At 38.4% G+C, this 25,330-nt stretch overlaps 1 protein-coding gene across 2 annotated transcripts in view; it reads left to right on the top strand.

The window, feature by feature from the left end:
• Positions 1 to 17,813, top strand: part of SHOC2 (SHOC2 leucine rich repeat scaffold protein) — a 69,229-nt gene extending 51,416 nt beyond the window's left edge. For both annotated transcript variants that reach the window (XM_060768398.2, XM_060768399.2), the window contains exons 4-9: positions 368 to 498; positions 3,631 to 3,819; positions 8,081 to 8,203; positions 9,021 to 9,158; positions 9,620 to 9,737; positions 11,437 to 17,813. In XM_060768398.2, coding sequence (XP_060624381.2) covers positions 368 to 498; positions 3,631 to 3,819; positions 8,081 to 8,203; positions 9,021 to 9,158; positions 9,620 to 9,737; positions 11,437 to 11,645 — 908 coding nt within the window. In that variant the 3' untranslated portion in view covers positions 11,646 to 17,813. The remainder of the gene's footprint in view (positions 1 to 367; positions 499 to 3,630; positions 3,820 to 8,080; positions 8,204 to 9,020; positions 9,159 to 9,619; positions 9,738 to 11,436) is intronic.
• Positions 17,814 to 25,330: the final 7,517 nt, after the last annotated feature.

Genomic DNA, 25,330 nt, shown 5'->3' with positions numbered 1-25,330 from the left:
TTCACCCCTTTGCTCTGGTATATATCCTTTTTCATATAGTCTAAAATGTGTAAAGTGGTCTAATGTAGTGAATGTGAACGGTTTTTTAAATAAAGAATCATAGATGTATGCCTTTAGAGAACGGTTAAGAAATTAAAAATTTATGACAGAAAATAATCATACCAAAATGGGATAGTGCTTAATTTATTCATGTGTTTTTTCCTCTCTGTGAAATACTTTGAAAACATACTGCTGCTTTCATGAGATAGTCTTGTAGAAAAGGTGTTTTTTCTCTGTTTCCAATATGAACATAGGTGTTGGGAATTTGTAGATATGATCTGGTTCACTTATTCCAATTGCTCAACTAACTCTTAATAACTTTTTAAAGGAAATCTATCCAGTCTGAAAAGTCTTGGTTTGAGATATAACCGGCTGTCAGCAATACCCAGGTCGCTAGCACAGTGCAGTAAACTCGATGAACTGAATTTGGAGAACAACATTATTTCTGCTTTGCCAGAGGTAAGAAACCATGCTGATTGAACAGAGTTCTTACAAAATCAGTGTAAAAAAGACATTGAAAAGTAAATCTTTGTTGCCTATGAAGAAAGGTGTGTGTGTGTGCGCACATATTATAGTTGTAAACCCATTCCTTAAGGACTGAGTGTCATGTTGTCTTGGGTCAGATTTTGTGTGTACGGCACAGAGACAGACTTGATGTCCATATACATAATGAATGCTAACTGACATGCTTCAGGATTTGGAAATGTGTGACTAGTTCTTATGAATAATTCTTTCTATATTTTGTTTGAGTGATGATTTATTTAATGAAAGCCTTTGTTGAAAAATTAGCCAGTTGTCAGGTGAGTCCAGGGATTAACCAATAGAGTGAATTTGGATACTTAAATCTAAAGACTTACTGTGGTAAGCCTACAGTATGTGAAAATATATATTCAAAATGCTTTGGCTGGTATTTTTCAGTATTCATCTGCCTGCAAATTGTGGCATGATACAAAAATGGTAAATTTTCAAAACAGCTAGCTAGATATTTCCTTCTTCCCTAAAGAAAATAATATTTTGTTTTGTTTTGTTTTGGAGACTGCTTTCAATGCATAATTGCTTGTGCAGTTACACGTGATAATGATTTCAGCTTAATGTAATATATTGATCTGTTGCAATGAAATTGGCCTGGCTTTTAATGAGGAAAAGTGATCTAGAATTGAGAGAATGCTGAAATCTGCAAAACTTGATGTAAATGATTACTGTTACCACAGATTGGGAATGAATTAATATTGCTTGAAGAAATTGCTAATGGAAGAAACAACAAAGCTTTTAAGAACAAAGCCAAGCCACTCCTAAGTACATTATGAAAGTCACTGAAGTATAATTACACATACAAAGGAGACTGACTGGAAAACAGATTGCTCTGTTGTAAGATACATTGGCTCGAAGTGCAAAACTCTTTGAAAAAATAAAATTGCTTTAGTCACAAGTGATGCATATGTCATAATTATTGCTGAGAAGGAACCACTTACATGTTAGTATAATGTCGTAGTCCATTAGATCAAGTCTCTGTGGCGGCAGAAGAAAAGTGCAGTTGGCTTTAAACTTTTGCATGGGTTAGGTGTACAGCAATGGTTCTCAACCTGTGAGTCGTCAGATGTTTAGGCCTCCAGCTCCCAGGAATACTAACAGCTGGTAAACTGGCTGGGATTTCTTGGAGTTGTGGGCCAAAACACCTGGGGATCCACAGGTGTACAGCATCACTATGAAAGTGGACAAATCATAAATGTTTAAAAGCCCCCCCCCCCCAACACACATTCATGTTGCTGCTGCAAAAATCTCTATCTCACATTGAGGTGGCCTCTGCTGCACCTCCATTGTTTTTGCCTTTGAGGGTAGTGATACTGCTACAAAACTCTGTATGTCAGCATCCTTCTCTTCACTCTCCCCCTCTCGTCACCTTTGCTTCCTCCTTTCCACTCTCCCAGTGCTTTCACTTGTAAGCTGCCCCTTCCTCCATCTTCTTCTCTGAGTTGGAGTTGGATGCAAATTTCTTGGGCTATCATGGTTTTCTCATGGTATGGCATTGCTTGTTGGCCAAGCTGGCTCGAGGTGCACACAGAACAGGGTGCATCCATGTGTGAGTGCAGATGTCTGGAAAGGAACCCTATCAGTGGTGGTGGCAGCGGGCTGCTACTATGTCCCGTTGCCTCCTGGAATTTCTTTTGAAGATACCCTGCTCCCTCCCTGGCACAGTTTCCAAGTTGAACCCAGTCTTCTCATGACTTGACCAACCCTTCCAGGTGATTCAGTTTTAAACTTTGGTGACTGCACCTTATGGATCTTAGAATGTAGAACTTACTGTGTTGCTTAAATGATACCATAGCTTAGCTGAGGTAGTAGTGACTTTCACTGGAAATTAGATACACTATGAAATGAATTCCTATAATATGAAGATATGATGATAAATGGTGAGGATAGTATATGTTATGTCTTTAAAAGTACATCCTAGTGCCATTGATAGCATGCTGAGTTTGTTACTGTACGATAATTGGCTAAGCTATCTAGACATTACCTCACTACATAGGCTACGACTATGTTTTCATGTTGCTCACAGTTTACTTTCAGCTATTACTTTGGGGAAATATATTACCATGACAATGAGCACTGATTTATTTTGTTAATGTCAGGCATTTATTTTTTAAGTACACGTGAATCAGCAGTTAAAGAAGTGCATGTGCAAGCAGACAATGCTTCATATCAGCTTTGGTAGGGAAAATGCCAATTTGATTTCAAAACTGAATTTTAAATGCCTGAGAAAATAGAAATATTTCACCTGGTACTGAAAAGAGTACAGAACTGGTGTTGTATATACTTCATATGGCAGAATATTAAAAAACAGGGAGCCTCCAAAGAGAAGGACTTCTTTGAGATACATGCACTTCTTTCATAGCCAGAATATAGAGAAGGCTCTCTTCAGTGATAAAAGGAAATAGATACATATAGCGGGAAACAGAAAAATATTTTGCTTGCATGCTATTTAGCTCTCAGAACATGAGCACTAGTTACTTGTGGGGGTTCGATGATAAATAAGGGAACAAAGATAACTCTTTCAGACTGATGAAGAATAGTTCTACCAGCATTATAGAGGCAAAACTCTGTACAATCTAAAACATCTCTATCGTTTTCAGGGAATGCCCTTCTTTTAATGTAGGATTTGGTTTACAGTTCTAGGACCATGGTAGTCATCTGTTCTTGTCAAGGAAAATGAATAGAGATAGGTTCACCCAAGAATGATGTTAGTCTCCAAGCATCTCCTCATGAGACAGTGTAGTGGTGTGTTAGAAAGGAAAATTGAGAAGTCATTGTGGTGTTTGTAAAATCAATAAGAAAAATACATATTCTATAGAAGTTGTATAACTGTTTTAAATGCTTTATTTACATTACATAAATGCTTTATTTACATTTTACTACAAAGAGGGCTTTGAGGGCCCTCTTTGTAGTAAAAACAACTAAAATATGTAAGGAAAGCTACTAAAGTTTCAGATAATATATTAAAGTCAGGTTCTATGCAACAGAAAAAAATAACAATTTAAATGTGGTGTTTGAGTGTTGAGTGCTTCTCTGAATGTATGATTTTCTTTTCCTCAGGGTCTCTTATCCAGCCTTGTGAATCTGACTAGTCTAACTCTGGCAAGGAATTGTTTCCAATCATATCCAGTGGGTGGTCCCTCACAATTCTCCACGATCTACGCGCTTAATATGGAGCATAACCGCATCAATAAAATCCCTTTTGGAATATTTTCCAGAGCGAAAGTGTTGAGCAAACTGAACATGAAGGTGAGTTATTTACCAGGATCTGATTTATATCTGGGTTGCTATGGTTAAAAAACCTCACATGTTCTTTGAAAGTACAGCCAAAATACACCACTATAAGGTTTCTTCGGTTGGTAATTTTGAGGTTTAAAAGTTGAAAACTTAGCACTATGTTTTCTGTCACAAATGTATTTTGTAAGTATAGTCATCTAACCGACCTCCCCCACCCCCAAAAGAAAACTTTACCAGGTAGCAACTGTACTAAGACATGGAGGTTTACTCAGCTTGTTACAAGTGTGCAGAAGAAGAATATTTCAATTTCCTTTCCTCCAAAAAGCAAGGTTGAAAAATTAAAAACAGAACTGCTGTCATAATTCCTTTTTCGTGGTCTCACTTGCTGGCAGGAGGAAGGGGTAGAAAACTCCTGCACCCCAGTCGCCAGCAGAAAACACTTCCATCCTTCAGTGTGGCTTCTGTCTGGTAAAATAGGTTTGGGAGGGCATTTACAATTATGGGAATAGTGCCACAATTGTCACTACACAATTGTATTAGTGAATACTGGTTCTCTACGTCTAAATTATGGAATTTGTAAATACAGTATAAAATACAAGCTACTACTTTTAACAATTCATGTGATGTTTTCATTTTATCCTTGATTTGAGGTTTGATATAAATATCTAACATGACCCAGAACATGCACTGGCATCTAACAGGAATTGGTAGTTGACACCTTTCCCATCTACATAGCTGCTACAAGCTCCTGCAAAGAACAGATATCCAGTTTAGCAATTAGCATTTAACGATCTCAGATTCTAAATGCTAATATGTTCATCCTCTCCCTTGTGAACCAAAGAACTCTGTTTTCTCCTATAAGGAGATATATCATATAATATCCTGAAATTCTTTTGAGTATATTAAGTTGTTTCAGTTGTTATCGGTAGTGTGAAAAATAGAAGGTCTTGCTTCTGCTCTAGTTCAAATGCTAAAATGATATCTTGGCATACTAGAAAATACTATGTGTGCCTTTGGATTGTAAATGGCAGTGTCAGAGGCACAGACTGTTTGGCTTGTCCATAAAAGTATAATATTCAGGTTGTGCTCTCTCCGAGAAATGCCTTTTGGTCAAAAAGCAAGCTCATGCTTGGGATTAAGTATTAAATTGCTGAAAGCAAGTTTTTATTGTTGTTTTATTTGGTGCCTCAGTGAACTCTGTTGCAGCACATTATTCCTTTCATTTGGTGAAGATCTAAATCCAAGGAGCTCTTTGCCAATTTTATTACACGAGTGAGGAGTCTTCCTTTGCTGAGAACTGATTCTTCTGAATGTAAAATTACACTTTAAATTTGTCTGAATATTAATCACCACCCAGATTTTTAGAGGAACTACCTGATATCCTTGGGTAGATGTTGTGACAAATACTTCAAATAATACATGGTTTAGATTTGATTGCAAATACTTTGTGATAGGCAGAGTATCACAACATTGATGAAAATCTTGATTTTTGCTACAAAGCAGAAAGAGGAAGTCTTTTGCCCGCCAATTACCTTCAGTTTTTATCTGTGCAGGACTACATGGTCAATGGCAAAGAATGATGGAACGTGTAGTCCAAATGTAGAAGATCCCAGATCACTTTGCTGCTCTTTTGGACCCCTTACTATTTACATTCCTTAATTAAAAAGGATGTTATTGGAATTTTATTTGTAGGATTTTCCTACATAACTGTAATTTTTATAAGCAATGGGACTTAATGAAGCGCACTGTGTTGTTTCAGGAAATTTCTGACTATTTTTTAAAAATATAATCTTTATTGAGAAGTTTTTCTTTTAAAATACAGTGGAATAAAATAGAAATGACATAAGAGAAGGGGGAAAAAAGAAAAAAAAGGAGCGAGGGAAAGAGAAGGGAAAAGAACGAGAAAAAGAGAAGAAAAAAATAGAATAGATAGATGAGTAGTTAAAAACCAGGAGAAAGATGATATATATCTCCTTCATTGACTTCCTGTGTATCTTCCGAGTGGATTTTCCTCTTCTTTCTTCCGTCTTTATTTTTCTTCCCTCTTGTTTTCTCTTCTTTTTAATATTATTGTATTCCATTCTTCTGTTTTGAGTAGTTTGTCACTTTTGTCCAATCATTTTCTCTTATTGGGGTCCCCTTATTTTTTGATATCAAATATGTTAATCTATCCATGTTTCTAATATCTACGATTTTTTCTATCCAATCCCTGACTTCTGGAATCTTTTCCTTCTCCCATAATTTTGTGTAGCAAATTCTTGCAGCAGTATTCAATAGAAAAAGGAGCTTATCCATATTTTTATCTAACTTTTGATCTGTTATCCCTAATAGGAATATCTCTGGTTTGAATGGTATTCTTATATGTATTATTTCCTGTAGTGTTTCGTGGATTTTTCTCCAATATATTTTAGATTTTGTGCATGACTACCATATGTGGAAATATGATCCCTCAATCTTTCCATGTTTCCAACATTTTGTATTTACATTCTTGTAGCATTTTCAAAGTTTTTGAGGGGTCATGTACCACCTGTGTTCCACTTTAATCCAATTTTCTTTTAAGTCTGTTGCATACGTGTATTTCATCTTTGTTCTCCATATTTTTTTCCACATTCTTCATTTTTATTGTTTTTTCCTATATTTTCATTCCACCTTTTCATATATTTCCCCCCCTCTGATTCTGTGCCCCATTCCACTAATTTTCTACATATCTTCTGACTATTAATGTAATTAATACAAATAGATGTATATCCTACTCTTTTATTTTCACATTAAATTATACATTTTAAGATACCTGTTAAACTGGTTGTACTATTACAACACCAATTAAACAATGTAAAATATGTTTAGTATTTTTAAAATTTATTGTTAGTTAAATAAGCAGTAATATATATTTTAAACCCAGCACATTTGTTTTATATTTATGGACATTAACAGTAAGTCACTTGCTCATTGTCAACATGAATATATTTATATGTTTATATGTTTTTCAATATATATATTTAAAATGTACATATCGCTCTATAAAAGAAGAAGTAGCCTTGTATTGTACTTTACTTGATGCCTGAGTGGCCATTTGCCTGTGACAGTATAGAAGGATTTTCCTTTTCCTGTCGCCTTCCACCAGCTGGTCTATTTGAAGGGGAATTGCGTCTGATGTCAGCAGTGGTATCAAGGGAGCTATTTTGAAGAAATCCACAATGATCACTAAACTGAAATAATGCTTATCTTTTACAAGTGGGAGATGAGGTATTGGTGGTGGGAAATTGCGTTTAGCCAGCAACCACTATTTACAGTTTAAGTGCTTGCAAAATCTATTTATCCAGTGGTGGAAGTGCATTTGGAAGGAAGTATGCATTCCCTGCAGTCTGTGGGCCCTGACCTTTCCTGCAAAAGGCTCATTATTTACACCCAGTGTAATCATAACTCAATATATCCCAGATGGATGTTGCATGATGATTTCATACCACATTAATACTCTAGATATGTAATAACCATAGGCTAAGCATTAGATCTCTTGGAACAACTGCTTTCTGATCATTATAAACCATAGCTCAGATTCATTTTGTTTAGTTCTGCTTATTCTTTTCCACACTCATAATTATACTCATTAGATCATACCATTAGATTGATTGTACAGCCTACTGCTATCATAGACTGAATTGGAATCTTTTTACAAGTGATAGGCAAAATAAGATGAAAATAACAGGGACAAACTATAACAACGACAACACATACCAACATTTTTTCTTGGTGTCTTGATTTTTAGTCCTGTTTCTGGGATTATTTGGGACACTGATTCAGAAAATTGTATTGGATAGACAGCATCAGCTCTAGTGACTTAAATATCATGATTTTCTGTGGCTGAGCAGATGGCATATCTTCTGTTTTTTAAAAGCTTGAGCTGATGGTGACACTTTTTGAATTAGCAGGTCAGCTATACCCAGATACAGGTCTAACATTTGAGGCACCAGAAATGTGTGTTGCCCAGTGTAATAAATAATCAAGTACTAATCAAGTAAATTTTCAATGAAAAATAATAATAACAGAAACTAAAATAACATTAGAACAAAAATAAAATAAGGAGAAAAACATCAGTGCTGATCAAAAGGGATGCAAAATTAAAAAATTATTTAGCAGTCAACAAAATGGTTACACAGAACAATAATTTGTGAGAACCGGAATGGTTTTCCTTTTTATATGTGTAATTAAATGTCCTCTCCAAGTTGTCTGTGCTTCTTCAGAAAACTTCATATGCCTTTATGTTCACCTACAGGACAATCAGCTGACATCTCTTCCCTTGGACTTCGGGACATGGACCAGCATGGTTGAACTCAACCTAGCTACAAACCAACTCAACAAGATTCCAGAAGATGTGTCTGGGCTTGTTTCCCTCGAGGTGAGTGAAAAACAGTAAAAGGCCAACTAAGCAAATTATGTCAAGGATGTTTGCCGATTTCTAACATAATCTTTCAGAGGATTAATAGAACTGTCAAATGCATGTTGGAACAACGAGTAACCTTGGAGCAAGACAGACTTCTGTGTACTCAACCTTCCTCACTGTTTTATGTAGGGCATCTTAAACACAGATTTCACAGTTGTTGATCCCATACTGTGGTACCTAGCACCTGTGTTTTCTTCTTCCATCATGTGTGGATTTTCCCTAATATGTTTGATAACCATATATACCCATGTACACATCAACCTCATGTGTAAGTTGAGGACAGCCGAAATTACAGATTTTTGTAATGACCCATGGATATATCCAGATGGACAGGGGAAAGCACCAATGCTGCCTCAGGGGGTCAGCAACCTCTGGCTTCCACCATTATCCTTTTCAGACATTGAAAAAAGTCAGAATTGATGAAAAAACTGAACATTAAGCTTGTTTCTTTTCTTTTTTTTTTTTTTTTGCAAGGCCTGGACAACTTCAATACAAACTTACTGATAGTAAAGTAGTAAAGTGAAAGTATAACACTTCCTATAACTAAAATTATGTACAGTTGTGTGTTTTCTCCTTACTTTTTATCAGTAAGGAGATGACTTATATCAGTAAGGAAAGAATCATCTTTCTTGATTCCAGTTTGCAAACGTCAATATGACATAAAGTATGTTTACCAGCAGTGAGAATCTGTCTTTGTTCACTGAAGCATACACAGGTAATATCGGGTAATTGCTAGTTTGGCTAAAAAATCTACATGTGTTTTCCCCCTCAGGTTCTTATCTTGTCAAACAACCTTCTAAGATGCCTCCCTCATGGCATTGGAAATCTGAGGAAACTGAGAGAATTGGATCTGGAGGAAAACAAGCTGGAATCCTTGCCAAACGAAATAGCTTACCTTAGGGATCTACAGGTGAAAATGATCACTTTTGCCAGTTGAAAACATTTGTCTTAAATAATGTATAAGTTGCCATATGGAAAAAAGTCCTTTTGTTTGGTTAGGTTGATGATATACTGGTAATCACTCCCATATGAAGCAGGGAATGTCAGATTGTTTGTGTTTTATAGCAGTTTGTTACCACTTTAGCTGCCCTAGTCAGAATTCTTTGCTTTACAGTTTACCTGAAACCTGAGCACCACAATAAACTTTAGTTCCCAGTTTCCTGGATGGTACATCCCAGACATTTACAATTGGATCAAACATCTACATCTGTCTAGATATGTTCTTAGAAAGTCATCAGGGATTATGATTTGGGAATAAAGGAACACTGAATTTCCAGTGACTGAATAAAATTCGCCACTTTAGTTCTGGAAGGTTTTTGTTACCAAAAAATGTATTCATTTGATGTTTGCATCTATATATTTCTCCCTCAGAGACTGATCCTAACAAATAATCAGTTGAGCACCCTTCCTAGAGGAATTGGCCACCTTATCAATCTGACACATCTTGGACTTGGGGAGAATTTCCTTACGCAGATTCCTGAGGAAATTGGTAAGATGTGATTGATTGACTTTTGCTTATGCGTGAATGTAGTATTCTTACAGCTGCCACCAAGATAGGGAGACATTCTAGAGGTGTTGCCGATGTTGTGTCTGTTTGCTATAATCCACAAGCTTGTCCTAGTGAAAAGCCCAGAGAGGTAGACATTGTGTACATTCATGGGAATACTTAACGAAAGAACTGTGAAGTTACAAACTACTCAATATTCAGCACTGCTTGATGTTATCAAAAGTTCTAAATGTGGGCAGTAAAAGTTTCCCCTGACATTAAGTCTAGTTGTGTCTGATTCTGGGGTGTGGTGCTCATCTCCATTTCTAAGCTGAAGAGCCAGCGTTGTCCGTAGATGCCTCCAGGATCATGTGGCCAGCATGACTGCCTGGAGCGCTGTTACCTTCCCGCCGAAGCGGTACTTACTGAGTTGTTGTAGGTTTTTCCGGGCTATATGGCCATGTTATGGAGGCATTTTCTCCTGATGTTTCATCTGCATCTATGGCAAGCATCCTCAGAGGTAGTGAAGTCTGAGGATGCTTGCCATAGATGCAGGCGAAACGTCAGGAGAAAATGCCTCCAGAACATGGCCATATAGCCCGGAAAAACATACAACAACCCAGTGATTCCGGCCATGAAAGCCTTTGACGGTACTTATTGATCTGCTCACACTTGCTTGTTTCCGAATTGCTTGGTTGGCAGAAGCTTGGCCTAACAGCGGGAGCTCTCCCTGTTCCCCAGATTCGAACCGATAACCTTTTGTTCAGCAAGTTCAACAACTCAGCGACTTAACCCACTGCGCCACCGGGGGGCCAAATGTGGGCAGTATGTTATTTCTAACTTTTGGAAAACACATGATAGGTTTACTGCTAATTTAATCTTTTCCAGAGATTTACCTTTTAGAACATCTTTGGCATAATGCGGACTTTAAGGGTAGAATTTTCAAGTTAAAGTGTCACATTGGTTTGCTCCTGTATGAGTTGAATTTTCTTTGCATGTCAGTCACAGAGCTCTGCTGTAATTGTAGGATAAATGTGGAGTTTGCTTCCAAAAAGTACCAATAACGTGGTGGCAGCACATTATTGACTAGGAGCAGAATGTTATCTGCTGATCAAAACTGTCAAAATTTATCAAATGTCTTTAATACAGGGCTTGGGAAAAGAATTGCATTTTGTAGCAAAAGAATGCGTATCCTCACCATGACCTTTTCTGATTCCTGTAAAATTTGTTCAGATAGATTTGTTACCTTTTGGGAACAAGTTTCACAAGTGCATCTTGAATTCACACTTCATCTTTGAAGGAGCCCCCCGTGATGCAATGGGTTAAACCCTTGTACCAGCAGGACTGCTGACTAAAAGGTCGGCAGTTTGAATCCGGGGAGTGGGGTGAGCTCCTGTCTGTCAGCTCCAGCTTACCGTGCGGGGACATGAGAGAAGCCTCCCACAGGATGGTAAAACATCTGGGCGTCCCCTGGGCAGTGTCCTTGCAGACAGCCAATTCATTCACACCAGAAGCAACCTGCAGTCTCTCAAGTCGCTCCTGACACGAAAAAAACAACAACTTTGAATAGCATAGACAAGAAGGGGTTTGCTGTCATTTGACAATTGACTGAAGAGCTAATTACCTTTGTATTAAAAAGTCACATTCATCTTTTCTCTTTCTGTTTTTAAAAAATATTAATTGCAATGTTTGGCTTTTGCAGGTACACTGGAGAATCTGGAAGAATTGTATCTTAACGACAACCCCCATCTAAACAGTCTACCTTTTGAACTTGCGCTCTGCAGTAAACTATCTATAATGAGCATTGAGAACTGCCCACTCAATACTCTTCCAGCTCAGATCGTTGCCGGTGGACCTTCCTTTATCATCCAGTTCCTCAAGATGCAAGGGCCATATCGTGCCATGGTCTGATGGATATCTGCCCTATTGATGTACAAAATATAAATGGCACTTGGGGGTGTCACTGTGTATATAGTATTATCTAGGCCACAAGGTGCCAGGATTGGAAAGAAGTTGGCTTGTCCCATACACTGTACAAAATGCAAAGAGCATTGTTGGTATTGTGTATGTGTGTATATATAATATAATATATAGGGTGTATATTATATTATATATAAAACATAAATAATATAAAACAGGCAAATTTAAGACCATGTTTATGTGTTTCTGTTTCATAGAGGAAACATAGCCATTTATTGGTTGTTGTTTTTTTTTTCATTGTAAACATGCTTGTCTAAGTTTTCTTTGCTGAACTAAATGGATGTCTGGGAAATTCGGGATACCAGTTTACTTTATTCAATTGCCACATCATTGCTGACCAGTGTCAGGAACAGGATGTTTTAGATAGAGCCCTCTTCCCATTGTGGAAAAAAAAGAAACCCAACAAATTGGTGACATGAACTTTTCCCTCAGCTTGTATTCTTAATGACAAAAATCCTTGAGATGCAATTTGTTCTTGAGATCTTTTAACTTGGAGCGAATTGTCTTGGATGTTGTTTACAGTAAGAGCAAATCACTGAATTATTGTCTTTTTTGATTTACTCTTTTTCAATCATATCTAATTTTGTGCATATGCCGAGGGCTTTTTAATTGACTGATTTTAATAGAAAAAATGGAAAGCAGGAAATGACGAAGTCCGACGAAGTCCGAGTTCATTTTAAGTCTTCAGTATCAATAATAAACATATCATATTAGAAACATTTGCTCTACATTTGGCTGCATTTGGCATACACAACGCATTCTGATTTTAAAATTGACAGATTTGTTGAAAAGCTGTATGTTCTGTTAAGGTCGAAGAGATGAGAATCTATATGTATATATAAGGTGGCATTGATGTAAAATACAACAGGCAATTGTATGAGTTTTTCCTGGTCTTTGTACAAATAATGAATGTGTCATTTTTGGAAACACTGCAGTATATGTAAGATTTACGGTTCATTGACAATGTTATTCTGGTTTTATATCTTGCCTTGCCTTGTACATCCTTCCATTCTTACGGGCCGTCTGTGTCCTAGCACAATATCTCCATGCTGTGCTGTTTTGCTGCTGAACTAAATGCACTTTTCCCTTCAGCTTGGGACACTTGCTTCAAAGTAATCAGTTCAGTACCATGATTTATTCTCTTAACCTCATTCTGTCAATCTCAGTATTAAAGATTGGTCTGTTTAAAAAAGGACACCTTTTCATTTGTATTTAGAACTTGATCATTCGGTAGAGAGAGAAAAAAACCCAGTAAAGTAGTTCACCTTTAATGGGTGTCATTTTCATGGCTGTATAAAGGGCTAATGATGCTGCAGTGAAATAGACACTTGCTATTACACTTGGAGTACCATTTCAATTTCATTTTTGGAAGCTTCTATTGCAATTACATTCCAGATAGACTTGTTTTCATTCTGTCAATTTACTATGATGGTTTCGCTTCTGGGATACTAGAATTTAGAGAGTGTGGCATCTTTTGAACAAGTATTACATCATAGTTGCCAGATGAAAGTTTCCATCTTGTGTAGGTTTTGTAATTATTATTGTTTAGTTCTTACAATATGATCTGATAATAGGCACAATCTATAGATAGTCATGCATCTTTTTTCTCCATTGATGAGATTTAAGCTCCTGCTTATGTGCTTAAGGCTGCACTTCAAAGCACAGTTATTTCTGAGTAAATGTGCTTAAGATTGCAGTGTTTCTCATGTGTTTTGGCCTACAACTCCCAGAAATCCCAGCCAGTTTACTAGCTGTTACGATTTCTGAGTGTTGAAGACCAAAACATCTGGGAACCCACAGGTTGAGAACCACTGTCTACATTATTTTCAGTGGGATTTGGATGCTCCTGAGCTTCTATGAGTTGAGCCCATCATCACTCCCTTGCTTTTGCTCTCTCTGAGGTGAATTCTAGCTTTCATTAATGTTTTCACTGGCAAGGAGGAAATCCTTAAAGGCATATAGAGATATAAAATCTTAGAAGGCTTACACTGGTAGTAAAAATGACTCTAGATTTCACCAGAGTTATCAAGTCCAAAATGGGCAGGGGGAAGTGGACTTCATGGCCTTGAAAATACTGCCCCACTGGTCCCCAGATCTTGGTCCTCCAGGTTTTTGTGGACTTCAACTCCCAAAGCCTCGGGGTCTTTCCAGACAGGCCCTATATCCCAGTATCTGAACCCAGGTTTTCTGTTTATCTCAGTATATCTGGCATTGTGGACACATATAACACAGTTTAAAGTAGAAAACCTGGGTTCCTGGGATATAGTGCCTGTCTGGAAGGGTCCTCAGACAGTTCAGCCAACAGTGAGGAATTCTGGTAACTGAGGTCCAAAACACATTGAGGGCAACGTTTGGGAACCACTGTGCTACACAAAGGAGCAGGGGACTTGCTAAATTGGGTGGACTGTGCTATGTTGGAGGGGATAAGGAGAAGAAGGAGGTGTAGACGGAGGCACCTTCCACATATGTCATGGGTGCCCAACCTTTAGGTTCTCGCACCCCAGGCCATCTCAATCATCCCAAACAGTATAGCATTTTAAGGAGGCTGCCATGGGGAGAAGTGAGTGTGGCCTTGTACTGGCTTTGCTCCTCACATATAACTGAGTTCATACTATAAATTCCACCGCTTTTAATAACAAAGTCTATTAATAACTATCTCACTCTCCGTGTTTATAAAAATGTATAGTTTCAGCTGTATGCAAAGCCTACTTGTCTACGCATTCAAATAGTGAAAATACAAAGATGCGTGTAGTGATTGTTACAAAAGTTAAAGCCCACTTTGTGCTGAAGCTGGAAACTTGTTCCATTGATTCAGTACATATGTCTTAATGTGCTGCCCACGTGCATTTTTATTTTCGGATGGGAAAAATCTTTTCAAGTCAACGGTTTATCTGTCCCTTTTCAAGAGTTTAGCCATGGACTGAAAATTGTTCTGGGTAGAGGAATCTCTTTGGAAACTTTTAAAAAATTGAATTAGGTTAGTTTGCATCTAGTTAGCGGGCTTCTTCTGCCGCTTTGTGGAACTGCAGGTAGATGAAGTAGGGTTGTATTTGTGGAATTGATTGTTTTGTCTGTAAATATATGAATACATTTGTTCATCTTGCCAAGGATTATATGACTGACTGTTTCTCTCTAGAAAAAATGCCTGCATGTTAGAAACTGGTTTTATTTATTCATTGATACACTTAGAAATAACAGGTTTTTTTAAAAAAAAAATAATGAAACAAACACACTTCAACATCATATGTGCACGGGAGTCATAATACATTCTAGCATTAAGCATTGAACCCATGCTCCCCAATCCCTCCATTTTTGTTTCGTGTTGTAGGATGAAAAGGGAACAGATTTACAAGAAGGTAGCAATGAATTCTGGGCTTTGACATTTTGCATTTCTTTCATAATGCAAAATAATTGCCATTTGGTTTTAAAACAGGGTCTTTGGATTGAAAATTCTTGGGTCGCCCAATGGTAGGTACTTTTCCTTGGCAAATTGATGGCTTTTAATCAATTTTTTCTGTGTGTAAGGAACGACTTGAGAAACTGCAAGTCACTTCTGGTGTGAGAGAATTGGCCGTCTACAAGGACGTTGCCCAGGGGATGCTCGGATGTTTTGATGTTTTATCATCCTTGTGGGAGGCTTCTCTCATGTCCCCACATGAGAAACGAGCTAACAGAGGGAGCTCATCCGCACTGTCCCCGGATTCGAACCTCCAGCCTGTCAGTCTTCAGTCCTGCCTGCACAAAGGTTTTACCCATTGTATCACCGGGGCTCTTTTTAATCAATGAGATCATGCCAACTTAAATATATGAAGGAGGTATGCCATATAGATTGAAATTTGAACTTGCTAAACAGAACTGAGAGAAATTCCTAGATCTGTGATATTGGGACACTATCAAGGTAGAAGGACATAGATTTAGTGGACTGATTTTTGGAAATCGTTTGGAGATTTGCTCTCGTAAGAGATTCCTTCTTGTAATAGATACCAATCCAGTTTCTAATATTTAAGTGAGGCTTCAGAATTGCCGACAATCTTTCCCAATCTGTCTTAAGAATTTTGGTGGAAGTCAATACATACCCTCCAATATTTAGTAAACAAGTATATTTGGAAGCTCTTGCATTCTCTTTTTGGTTAAATGATATGGATCTTGTAATACAGGGAGCAGTAGATTAATTTGAAACATTTCTAGTGTCCTCCAACTGCTGTTATGAAACAATGAGGTAAAATCCTTTTGACTGGCATGAAATGCATATGGTTATTATCACTTGGGTAATGATGCAGTGTCACTACCAATTTGCTTTGTTGGAGTTGCTGTGTACATATACTTCACATAATTTCAGAGGAAACATTATCTCAACTACAACAGTACATATCATCCTTACAGTATTGAATCAGCCATATCGATTGGGCTGTAAAGGAGGATTAATTCAATTCTGCTTTAGTGAGGAATAAATAAAATAATGCAGCACCCACCTCCTAAGATTGGATTAAAACACCAAGGCGTTATGAAGACCTAGCTGGCGTTGTGACTCCTTTTAGAAGAGAATTCATATCTTCTTACACCACTCATGAGATGTTAATGTCAGTCAAAATACTACAATTTGGGACAAGGCTGAAGAGATGGAAAGAAGTTAGGCTACAGCCTAACTCCTTGGCTCTTAAAGACATTTGTCCATTGTGTTGTCAAAGGCTTCCATGGCCAGAATCACTGGGTTGTTGTGAGTTTTCCAGGCTGTATGGGCATGTTCCAGAAGCATTCTCTCCTGACGTTTCACCCACATCTATGGTAGGCATCCTGAGAGGTTGTGAGGTCTGTTGGAAACAAGGCAAGTGAGGTTTATATGTCTGTGGAAAGTCCAGGGTGGGAGAAAGAACTCTTGTCTGGGGCAAGTGTGAATGTTTCAGTTGATCACCACGATTAGCATTGAATAGCCTTGCAGCTTCAAGGTTTGGCTACTTCCTGCCTGGGGGAATCCTTTGTTGGTAAGTGATTAGCTGGCCCTGATTGTTTCTTGTCTGGAATTTCCCTGTTTTTGATTGTTGTTCTTTATTTACTGTCCTGATATTAGAGGGTTTTTTAAAAATATTGGTAGCCAGATTTTGTTCATTTCATGGTTTCTTCAATACTAGTCAAGTTGATCAACTGCAACATTCACACTTATCTCAAACAGACAAGAGTTCTTTCTCCCACCCTGGACATTCCACAGATATATAAACCTCACTTGCCTAGCTTCCAAAAGACCTTAAAACCTCTGAGGATGTCTGCCATAGATGTGGGTGAAACATCAGAAGAGAATGCTTCTGGAACATGGCCATACAGGTCAGAAAACTCACAGCAACCTTTGTCCATATTTCTTGAGGAATGCTTTTAAATTTGCATTCTGCTGAAGGCTTGCCATTTTATTGTTTTGATGCTTCAGACTTTATTTTCCGCAGTTATCTTTGCAAATATGTCAGGTTGGGAGGAAATCTCGCTCCCCAAAATTGTTTCGCCGAATCTTGTGAAGAAGAGAGAACTGCAGGGGTTGAATTTCTGCCAGAAAGGCAGACAAATTCCGAAATAGCATTTTTGGCGTTATTCATTTTTGGGGGATGGGACACTGGAGCAGATTTGTTCTCTTCAGATATCAGAAGAAGAATGTCTCTGTAACTCTTAAATAATCTAAATTGTGCGGAGCATTTGTATAGTCAATATTGCACTTCCATTGTATCTTTAATGCGCATGTCAACCTTGCAATTGATTAGGCATACACTTGGCAGTAATTTGCACAACACACCAACTTTAAAAGGCACATGTAGAACAATTACTAATGATGATAATTGCAAAAAAAATCGGATGGCTTTTTTGTTGTTCTACAAAGTGATTTTTCTGTTTCTTATTTCAGTGTTTGGGTCTTGAACAGGACAGTGCAGGATTCTGCCTGTTTAATAGTAAGGCCTCGCTGATTTGTGATTGAAAATGAAAGTGTGTAAACAGTCTACAAAAATGTACTTTCAGAATTATTGTAATGTTGATTGTTATGTCTATAAAAACTGCCTTGCTTTTTTATAAGTCATTCTGTATCAATGTATTCATTATAAATAGTATATTTGTAAATGAGCTACATTGAGTCTTTGGGCATTTCTAATTGTGGTCTACGTTTGTCTATAGCAGTGTTTCTCAACCTGGGGGGTCAGGACCCTGGGGCGGAGGGGGGGGGGGTCATGAGGAGGTTTCAGAGGGGTTTCCAAAGACCATCAGAAAACATACGTTTCTTATGTTCTTAGGAACCCCTTTGGCAGAGAAGGCTGAAGATCTCTCCGCTTGTCCTTCTCTTCTTTTTCAGAAACAAATGGCAAATCATCCCACAAAAAGCCCTCCTCTGCTGTGATTGACTGGCCTCTGAGCCAAGGGGAGGGCTGTTTCTGAGACTCCAAGCTGGGAGGGGAGAGCAGGCATGCTTGGCGTATGGCAACGTGGTGCGCATGTGCGGACGAGGGAGAGCTGCGAGGCTGGAGGGAGGCTTTTGCCAGCAAGTCCCTTCAAGCCATGGGAGTTCTGTGTGGGAAGTCTGGCCCAATTTTATCGTTGGTGGGGTTCAGAATGTTCTTTGATTGTAGGTGAACTATAAATCCCAGCAACTACAACTCCCAAATGTCAAAGTCTGTTTCCCCCAAATTCCACCAGTGTTCACATTTAGGCATATTTATTTGTGCCAAGTCTATCATCGTTTGAGTCCACAGTGCTCTCTGGATGTAGGTGAACTACAACTCCAAAAAATGTTCACCAAACCCTTCCAGTATTTTCTGTTGGTCATGGGAGTTCTGTGTGCCATGTTTGGTTCAATTCCATCATTGGTGGAGTTCAGAATGCTCTTTGATTGCAGGTTAACCAGCAACTGCAACTCCCAAATGACAAAATCAATTCCCCCCAACCCCACCAGAATTCAAATTTGGGCGTATCGGGTATTTGTGTCAAATTTGGTCCCTTGAATGAAAATACATCCTGCATATTGGATATTTACATTACAATTTATAACAGTAGCAAAATTACAGTTATGAAGTAGCAACAAAAATAATGTTATGGTTGGGAATCACCACAACATAAGGATCTGTATTAAGGGGCCGCAACATTAGGAAGGTTGAGAAACACTGGACTATAGGTTTAATGGAGCATCATGGATGAGTGATGTTTTTAATTTCCATCATATAATTCCTCATTTTTCAAAGAAATTCCCCTCTGTCCAGCATTAAGGGTTTTTTAAAATGTGTATTACTCTTTACTTCCAAAGTTGCATGATAAGGAATTGGTCTGAAAGTAAGCAAGTTATTTAAACATGTAAATCTTTAGAAAGGAATCTTGGTTAAAAACTTCTACCTCCTGTTTTTTCCTAGAAAGCCTTGCAGTGGAAACAATTGGTTATATCACTGCATTTGGTAGAAGGGGAAAAAAAATCTCTCCAAAGGATTTTGATGTACATTGCATTCTTATATGTCTTATATTGAAAAGAAGGAACATTACCCGGAGTCAAGCGATCTTCCTTCCAAGGACACATATACAAAAGCTACTATTTTCTCTTAATACTTTCCAGCTCGTATTCATTATGTCATTTTAGGTAGTGTGGGCTGAGTCCACATATTGAAAGGTCGTTCTTCATGGAATGCTTAGGGCAATAAAACAACCCGAATGATGTATGCAGTGTTTCACTTTATCACAAGGTTAAGTGAGAATATTAGAGAAGCAAAAGCATTCCAGATTCTTTGAGGAAAAACGTGGCTGTCTCAAAACACCTTGACATCTTTTGAAACCAGAACTTTAAAGCATTCTTGTTCTAAAATGTCACCCATCCGTGCAAGGTTCTGAATTTTACACCTGCTGAAGTGTAAAAGAGTGCCTGCTATTAATAGTGTTGCCTTTTCCTCTCTGCCACTCCTTCTGTCATCCTAATGCTGGCTCTGACCTCCTTTGTGGCCTTTTGCAAATCAATTCTGTCAGTTTCCTCATTGGTGGGTAATAAGGATAATGTAGGGTTGCTGTGTGGATTTATGGAAGCTTATCGGGCACTGGGGAGATGAGTACGACATGCAAAGGAGTTATATCAGTAGAACGCAATCCTATTATCATTTGGATTAATCTCAAAATCAGAAACCACTCAACAACAGCATTTTTAATTAATTGATTTAGTTACAAATTACACTATATTATTTGAATTTAATATAGATAGATGAATTTAATATAGATAGATGTGGTTCCAAATCCAAAAGGCTATGGTTTTATTGGGGTGTTTCTAAGACAGTGTTTCTCAACCTGGGGGTTGGGACCCCTAGGCGGGTTGTGAGGGGGATGTCAGAGGGGCCGCTGAAGATCATCAGAAAACATAGTATTTTCTGTTGGTCACAGGGGTTCTGTGTGGAAAATTTGGCCCAATTCTATCTTTGGTAGGGGTCAAAATGCTCTTTGATTGTAGGTGAACTATAAATCCCAGGAACTACAACTCCCAAATGTCAAGATCTATTTTCCCCAAATTCCACCAGTGTTCACATTTGGGCATATTGAGTATTCATTCCAAGTTTGGCCCAGATCCCTCATTGTTTGAGTCCACAGTGCTCTCTGGATGTAGGTGAACTACAATTCCAAAACTCAAGGTCAATGCCTACCCAACCCGTCCAGTATTTTTTGTTGGTCATGGGAGTTCTTTGTGCCAAGTTTGGTTCAATTCCATTGTTGGTGGAGTTCAGAATGCTCTTTGATTGTAGGTGAACTATAAATCCCAGCAACTACAACTCTCAAATGATAAAATCAACCCCTCCCAACCCCACCAGTTTTCAAATTTGGGCATATTAGGTATTTTTGCCAAATTTGTTTCAGTGAATGAAAATACATCCTGCATATCAGATATTTACATGACGATCCATAACAGTAACAAAATTACATTTATGAAGTAGCAGCGAAAATAATGTTATGGTTGGGGGTCACCACAACATGAAGAACTCTTAAGGGGTTACGGCATTAGGAAGGTTGAGAAACACTGTTCTAAGAGGATGTTAAAGAGTTAGATATTTCTTGTTAGCACCGCTGCTCAAAGTAAACTGGTTGGTTTCTGTGTTGCTGTAAACTATATTATGAGTTGCATGCTAATATGGAAAATTTGGTTCTATATATAAAATGTAATATCCCTGATGTGACATTCCAGGCAGTGTTACAGGAACTTCGACAATTTATTGTGACACCTTTTATTTTGAGCATCTCACTGTTGATGTCTGCATGCCTGTTGTTTCCAGATGTTAAATGAGAAGAGGGAACTAAATGTTTCTCTCATGTGTGGAAACTTGCTAAAGTTAACAACTTGCCAAAGTTGTTTCATCCATGAATATGTCTATATAGTTATGAGTTCCATGTAGACAATTTCACATATATGGCTGGTATGTACATGTAGATCAGCACGGGAAGATTGTATAATTTAATTCATTTGACTGCAGTTCTTTGGAATGCCTTTCATTTGATCTTTGTTGCCTTTACAGTGTTGTTACTGTGATGCCAACTGATAGGTCAAACCATAATATTGCTACCTGTGCTTGTATCTAGTCACTGTATCTCTGCAGGCAATCTGCAGCTCAAAATTACCTCATACTTTACATTTTCCATTTAACCTCCCAGCATTGGGAACTTGTAGAATGACTTCCAAGTTTTTGTGGTCTCATTATCATTCCTGATAGGTTTGGAGTGGAGGATGCAACCTGCCAGTAAACATATCATTGCTGAAACAAAAACATGGAGACTAATTTCAATCACTCTCCTATGGGAATTCTCATCTTCATTGGCATATTCAATAATACATGTGCTGCATGATCTGTTATAGAAAAAAGCAGCGAAGTGTCATTGAAATTTGTTTTTCTTCTCATCAGTTGTGATTTATGTTCTATGAAAAACAATTTTTGCCAGGATCACATGTACTTGTGGTAAACCAAGCAAGCCCTTTCGCATATCATTTTTGGATAAGCATCTCTAGCCCCCAGTGGCACAGTGGGTTAAACTGCTGAGCTGCGAAACTTGCTGAATGAAAGGTCACAGGTTCGAATCCAGGGAACGGCGTGAGCTCCCGTTGTCAGTCCCAGCTTCTGTCAACCTAGCAGCTTGAAAACATGCAAATATGAGTGGATTAATACCGCTCCGACGGGAAAGTAACAGTGCGCCATACAATCATGCCAGCCACATGACCTTGGAGGTGTCTACGGACAACGCCAACTTTGGCTTAGAAATGGAGAGGAGCACCAGCCTCCAGAGTCTGACATAACTGGAATTAATATCAGGAGAAAACCTTTACCTTGTATCTTTTATCCAAAAATCTGGAAAATTTCAAAAGACTAAAAAAAATTGCCACCAACTCACCATTCTTTTATTAACATGAGACATAGACACCTCTTTCTGTGTACGTAAGGAGGCAAATGTGAGGCTAGTGCATCAAAGAAGAGGAAGAGAAAGAGGATGAGTCCCAGCCGAGTCACCCCATCTCTTTTCATGAGAGCCCCTGCCTCCACAAGAGAAGTTGGGACAAAATGTGAAGCTGGCCAACCCTGAGAAGGAGTTAGGGTTTTTCAATTTGTTGTTATCGTTGCTACTGCTTAAACTTAGGACATTGAGAGAAACTACCCATGCTGCTGAGGTTGAGTGCTGACCTGATTCTGCAGAGATCTAGCCTGGAGCTCCTCTATGCTGGCCACCTGTCCAAGAGAGGTTCTCGACCAAGAAGAGTGAGGGGAGAGAACCCGCAAAAGACCTCCCTTCCTGAACTCCTGCTGCTTCCTGTTGCTCCTCATCACTCTTCTGCCGCCTCATCCTTTTCTTCCTCTCTGACAATATTGTTGATCCTGCTCTTCACTCTGCTGATTGTGCGATGCCTCCTGGGCTGGAAGAAGGTTGAGCTGTATAGCGACTGCTGGGGTGCTTCTACTCATTCATTTGCAGTCTCCCTGGACATCTCCAAGACAGTACCACACTTTATGTATAATATACAGGTATTACAAAAATCGGGGTGAGGATCCAAAATCTGAAAAGCTTCTTATACTAAATATTTGGGATAAAGGATACTCAACCTGTATAACAAAGTCTCTGAAAAAGTATTGCCTCCCACTCACTTCCCAGGCAACGTGCAGCAAGCAAACATCAAATGCATCAACAGTAGAATTAATGTAGTTTAACACCACTTTAATTTTCATGGCTCAGTGTTATGGAATCACAGGAGTTGAAGTTTTACAAGGAGAACTTATATGTCAGGTTTTAAGGCTAAGAACAAAAATAGTAAATTTGAAGCATTTTTGTATTATCAGTACCATCCTAACGTAGAGCTCCCAGTAGCGCAATAGGTTAAACTCTTGTACCGGCAGGACTGCTGACCAAAAGGTCAGCGGTTCAAATCTGGGGAGCGAGGTGGGCTCCTATCTGTCAGCTCCAGCTTCTTATGTGGTGACATTAGAGAGGCCTCCCACAGGCTGGTAAAACATCTGGGCATTCCCTGGGCAACACCCTTGCAGACGGCCAATTCTCTTACACCAGAAGTGACTTTCAATTTCTCAAGTTGCTCCTGCCATGAAATAAAAACCATCCTAGCTTACTATTAGCAAGTTTCTAATGACATTTTATGGATGAGCTCTGGGTGCACACTTCGTTCCCAGTTACAAGAACAGAAGACCACACTTCATTTGAAGGAACAAGGGGCTATTTTGGCCATTTCTCCATTCAAAGCCACCTCTCCAGACCTGAAAAACACGGGGAGGGTTAAAAGAGTGAGTAGAAAAACGATTAAGCAACTACTCTTCTGCAAAGAGTGAAGCCTCCTGTAGTTGCTTTGTCTTTTTATTTCTCAGACAGATTTTTGAGTGCTTCTGTTTTTCAATAGCTGAGGGCAAACTAGACATCAGAAGAGTGTTAAACTCCTGTTGATCTTGTTGGAGAAATGAAACCCTGTCTGCATCAGTGTGATCATCAAACAAACTAACAGATAAGGTTTAGAAGTAGGAAAGAGGAGAATAGCCACGATAATATTGGATAACATCTCTCCAAGGGGTGATATCCAATAAATGGATGATCACTGTAACTTCCTCAGAGCCATTTTCTAGTAGGTGTTGTTTTGTCAGCAGAAGGTTTGAAACCAATGTTAAGCAATGATGCTTTTGGTCCTTAATCTTTGTACGAACAGATGGTTATTCCAGATTGTGCTATTTAATTATCCCTTTGAATAGTTCAGCGCTATTTTCATGTGTATAGATTTTTAGCCTATCTCTGCTCCATCTAATCATATGGGTTTCACTAAGATAAGAGTGTGCCAAAATTCACCAAACATGGCATTATGTACTTAAAAGATAGCACTGTCACCCCAACATTTATAGCATCTGTGTAATCATTCATATTCTCCCAATCTTTATAATATCCTGATCTATGTGGTTCAAATGTAGTTTATAATGAATGCGACTGATCCTCACAGTTCCTGGATAAATACTCGGCAATGAAGATAAATCCTAAGTAATTAACACATTTTTGAGAACCTGATGTCTGTTGTTTGCCTGAAATATATGTTGAGGATACTGGAGGAAAATTGAAACCTTTCTCCTTTTTTAGGCTCCAGCTCTCAATGTCCCCAAGATAACATTAGGATTTGTAGTGCCAAGTTATGAGAATACATTTTTGATCTATTGAAGAATATCAGGAGATGATTGAGAACAACACTTTGGAAAGATGCATAACAAACAGACTGTGCAATTCCCTCTCTTTGTGGCCGTTTAGCTATAATTATTATTGGGATAAATGTATAAGACTGCAGCTTGAGTGAAAAATTTAGAAAATCCCTCAAACTGCTATATTTGTAAAAACAATTTTCAACATTTCCTCTTTTCATTTGCATGAAAAAATGGCTGCCATGTAGTATGTAAATTTAAAACACATTTTCTAAAAGCCCTTCATTGGTGACAATTATGTTTCTCTTATGAAACCAGGCTCTGAATTATTATCAAGTTGCTTTCTGTGTGATTAAGTCAATCAATTGTCCCAGCTCATCTTTACCCAAATATAATGTTCTTCAAACTACTTCTCCACTATATAGAATCATGGAATCGTAGAGTTGGAAGGGACCTATGATGGCATGCCCAAGCCTTTGGGAAAACTATATTGTCTGGCTTTATTCGGTGGCTATCTGATACCTTCTGTTAAGATTAAGACAGAGGCACTTTGAGGCAAGGTTAAAAGATAACCAAATGAGTTTACTGAAACAAGATGAATAAAGGGTTAACTCCATCTGGGACTATCATAAGGTAACTTAAAACAATACATGGAAAAAGGAGATTTTGCTGGTTGCAGTCATCTTTCTGGGATCTTTGAAAGTCTCTTGTCTCTGGTGCAAAGCGATGGTTATAAACTGTCTCAATCTTCTTCCTTGTGAAGCTTAGGCTGGCCAAAAGCTTCTGTTGTCCTTTGGACTAGTATAAAAATACTGCTAAATGCAGGTGCTAAGAATGCCTGTTTTTGGATTGCTTGGCCTAGGATCACCAGACAATGCCCCAAGCCTCTAGTGCAGTGGTTCTCAACCTGTGGGTCCCCAGGTGTTTTGGCCTACAACTCCCAGGAATCCCAGCCAGTTTACCAGC

The sequence above is a fragment of the Anolis sagrei genome, chromosome 3 (assembly GCF_037176765.1).
Source record: "Anolis sagrei isolate rAnoSag1 chromosome 3, rAnoSag1.mat, whole genome shotgun sequence".
Classification (NCBI taxonomy): domain Eukaryota; kingdom Metazoa; phylum Chordata; class Lepidosauria; order Squamata; family Dactyloidae; genus Anolis; species Anolis sagrei.
The sequence above is the reverse complement of the archived record's forward strand: the minus strand, read 5'-3'. Positions and strand labels throughout refer to the sequence as shown.